The sequence below is a fragment of the Quercus suber genome, unplaced genomic scaffold, assembly GCF_002906115.3.
Source record: "Quercus suber isolate HL8 unplaced genomic scaffold, Cork oak 2.0 scaffold_14, whole genome shotgun sequence".
In the NCBI taxonomy this organism is placed as follows: Eukaryota; Viridiplantae; Streptophyta; class Magnoliopsida; order Fagales; family Fagaceae; genus Quercus; species Quercus suber.
Window position 1 is genome coordinate 2,065,081 of NW_027069479.1, and position 2,153 is coordinate 2,067,233.

The window sequence follows — 2,153 nt, forward strand, 5'->3', positions numbered from 1 at the left end:
TATATGAATACTTCTGTTGGTAGGTAAAATTGAATTCCACTTCAAAATAAGCAATCAGAAGAACAAGCAATGACAGATCTAAAACTGAAATGCCTCCACTGGAAGCATTTCTACAGAGAGAGACAGAGAGAGAAAATCACATCATGCAAACTTTAGATATAAAAGGATGTACTACTTAAATTTAATTTCTTCTAGCAATATATTGACTAACATAGATATAATTTTACTGAATAATATGCTTTTTCTTCAACAACAGAGTCCATGCCGAGTAGCCTTGTAACTTGAATAAGAATGAAGGATTCTCACCCAGAAACTCCACCAAATTATAAAATCTTCCTTACCTGGTACAAGCAACAATACCTTTAGACTTTAGTTCGCTTCCTTCCTCACAAAGAAAAACACAAGCAACATAGACTACGATAATTGGCTCCTCAATCACTTGGTCGCGGTCCAGCTATCCCTTATATGATCCTGACCTCAACCACTTTTGCAAGTCTTATTACACTCCATCTTCTACATTAATCTCAAACCCGAATTGTAGTCCCACAACACTAACCAAAGCAAGGGTAGTTTCAACTTTCAACTCAATCTTGTAAAACCCTTGAAACCATAATCAAACAAAAAGATCAATCTGAATTACCAGGACACTAATATAGGACCAAAAACACCTCGAGAATTAACTTGCATGCAAGCCAGTGCCTACAACAACCTGACCTTAGCCCCCAAAATATTAGAATCCGCTATAGATCTCCAACATACTACTAAGTGCATAAACCTTATAGAGAAATTGAATAAATAATATTCTCTGGTTTCCCAAAACAGACATGCAAACCTTAAAAATCAAACAAGAAAGGGTCATCAACATACTGATCAGGATCCCCATAGTCCCAAAGGCTTGGTGTATACTCTTCCTCATTTGTCAAAGGCCACATAGGTGGAGATCCAGGTCCGATTGCCCCAATCGGATCCGGACCCACCGGTGCAACTCCAGGTTGCGTAGTATTCAAAGTCAAGTTCGAATCCACTGACGCCACAAGCCTGTTATATTCGTTGTACAAAAAACCCTCATGTTGTTGTTGATCATTAGGGTTTGGGTACAAGGTTGTTGTTGTTGTAGTAGTCGTAGATGTAACAGTCCCATCACAAGGCTGATATTGATTAAATTGTTGCACTATTTGCTGTTGCTGAGGACTTTGTACTATATTGTTAGCACAAAGTAAAGGACTAGGGTAAAGCCCAAATGGCACAGTATTCATTGAAGGAGCAGAAGAGAGTGTAAATCCAAACCCAGAAGGGCGAGGAAGTAAAGGGCGAAGAGTTTGAGTGGAAGAAGAAGAAGAAGAAGAAGAGCCACTACGAGCGGAAGAAGAAGAAGATTGAGAGGAAGAGTTTGAGGGTCGGAGATTGAGCTGAGCTCTAGAACCGTAGAGAATGATGGCGGCGCGGTCATAAGCACGAGCTGCGTCTTCGGCAGTTGCAAAAGTGCCGAGCCACTTGCGTGTACGCTTACGCGGCTCTCGGATCTCAGCGACCCATTTGCCCCAACTCCTTTGTCTAACTCCACGGTACCTGAACTTGTTGTTGTCTGGGCCTCCTTTGCCTTTGCACTTCCTGTTGTTACTGCTCGTGCTGTTGGTGCAGTTACTGGTGGTGGTGGTGTTTGGAATGTTTGTGTTTGTTGATTCAGTGGGTTCGGTGTGTTGTTGGGAAGGGTTTTCTTCCATAGGTGAGAGATGGGGATGCTAGCTATAAAAGGTTAAAACTGTGGGAAAAGATAAAAACCGCCTCGTTCAGTGTTCTTGATTAGTCCAAATAGAGGGGTCTGGGGTTTGTTTTGAATGTCATCTCTGTAAATGGTGGATGAGGGCGGTGCTGGTCTTTTGTGTGTATTGATATTTTGAGAAAGAGAGAGAGAGAATGAGAAGATTGCTGCGCAGTGAAGAAACAAAAGGACTCGTGCCTATGGGGTTTGGGAATTTGGAATCGTTTTTATATATTTATTTGTTTACTTCTCTTCTTTTGTATTCAGTCTTGTTTTGAAAGTATCTTTTTGGGAAATGACCTAATGAAAACTTTTTAATTACTTGAAGAAGCAAATGCCCTAGCTTACATATTTAGGGACTGTTAGGTAGTATATTTTAAACAACTATTAT

At 40.6% G+C, this 2,153-nt stretch overlaps 1 protein-coding gene across 1 annotated transcript; it reads right to left on the reverse strand.

The window, feature by feature from the left end:
• Positions 1 to 1,970, reverse strand: LOC136070673 (ethylene-responsive transcription factor ABI4-like). Its single transcript, XM_065780923.1, has one exon. It carries the CDS (start codon positions 1,722 to 1,724, stop codon positions 834 to 836), a length of 891 nt encoding a protein of 296 aa, XP_065636995.1. The 5' UTR covers positions 1,725 to 1,970; the 3' UTR covers positions 1 to 833.
• Between the last annotated feature and the right edge of the window lie 183 nt (positions 1,971 to 2,153).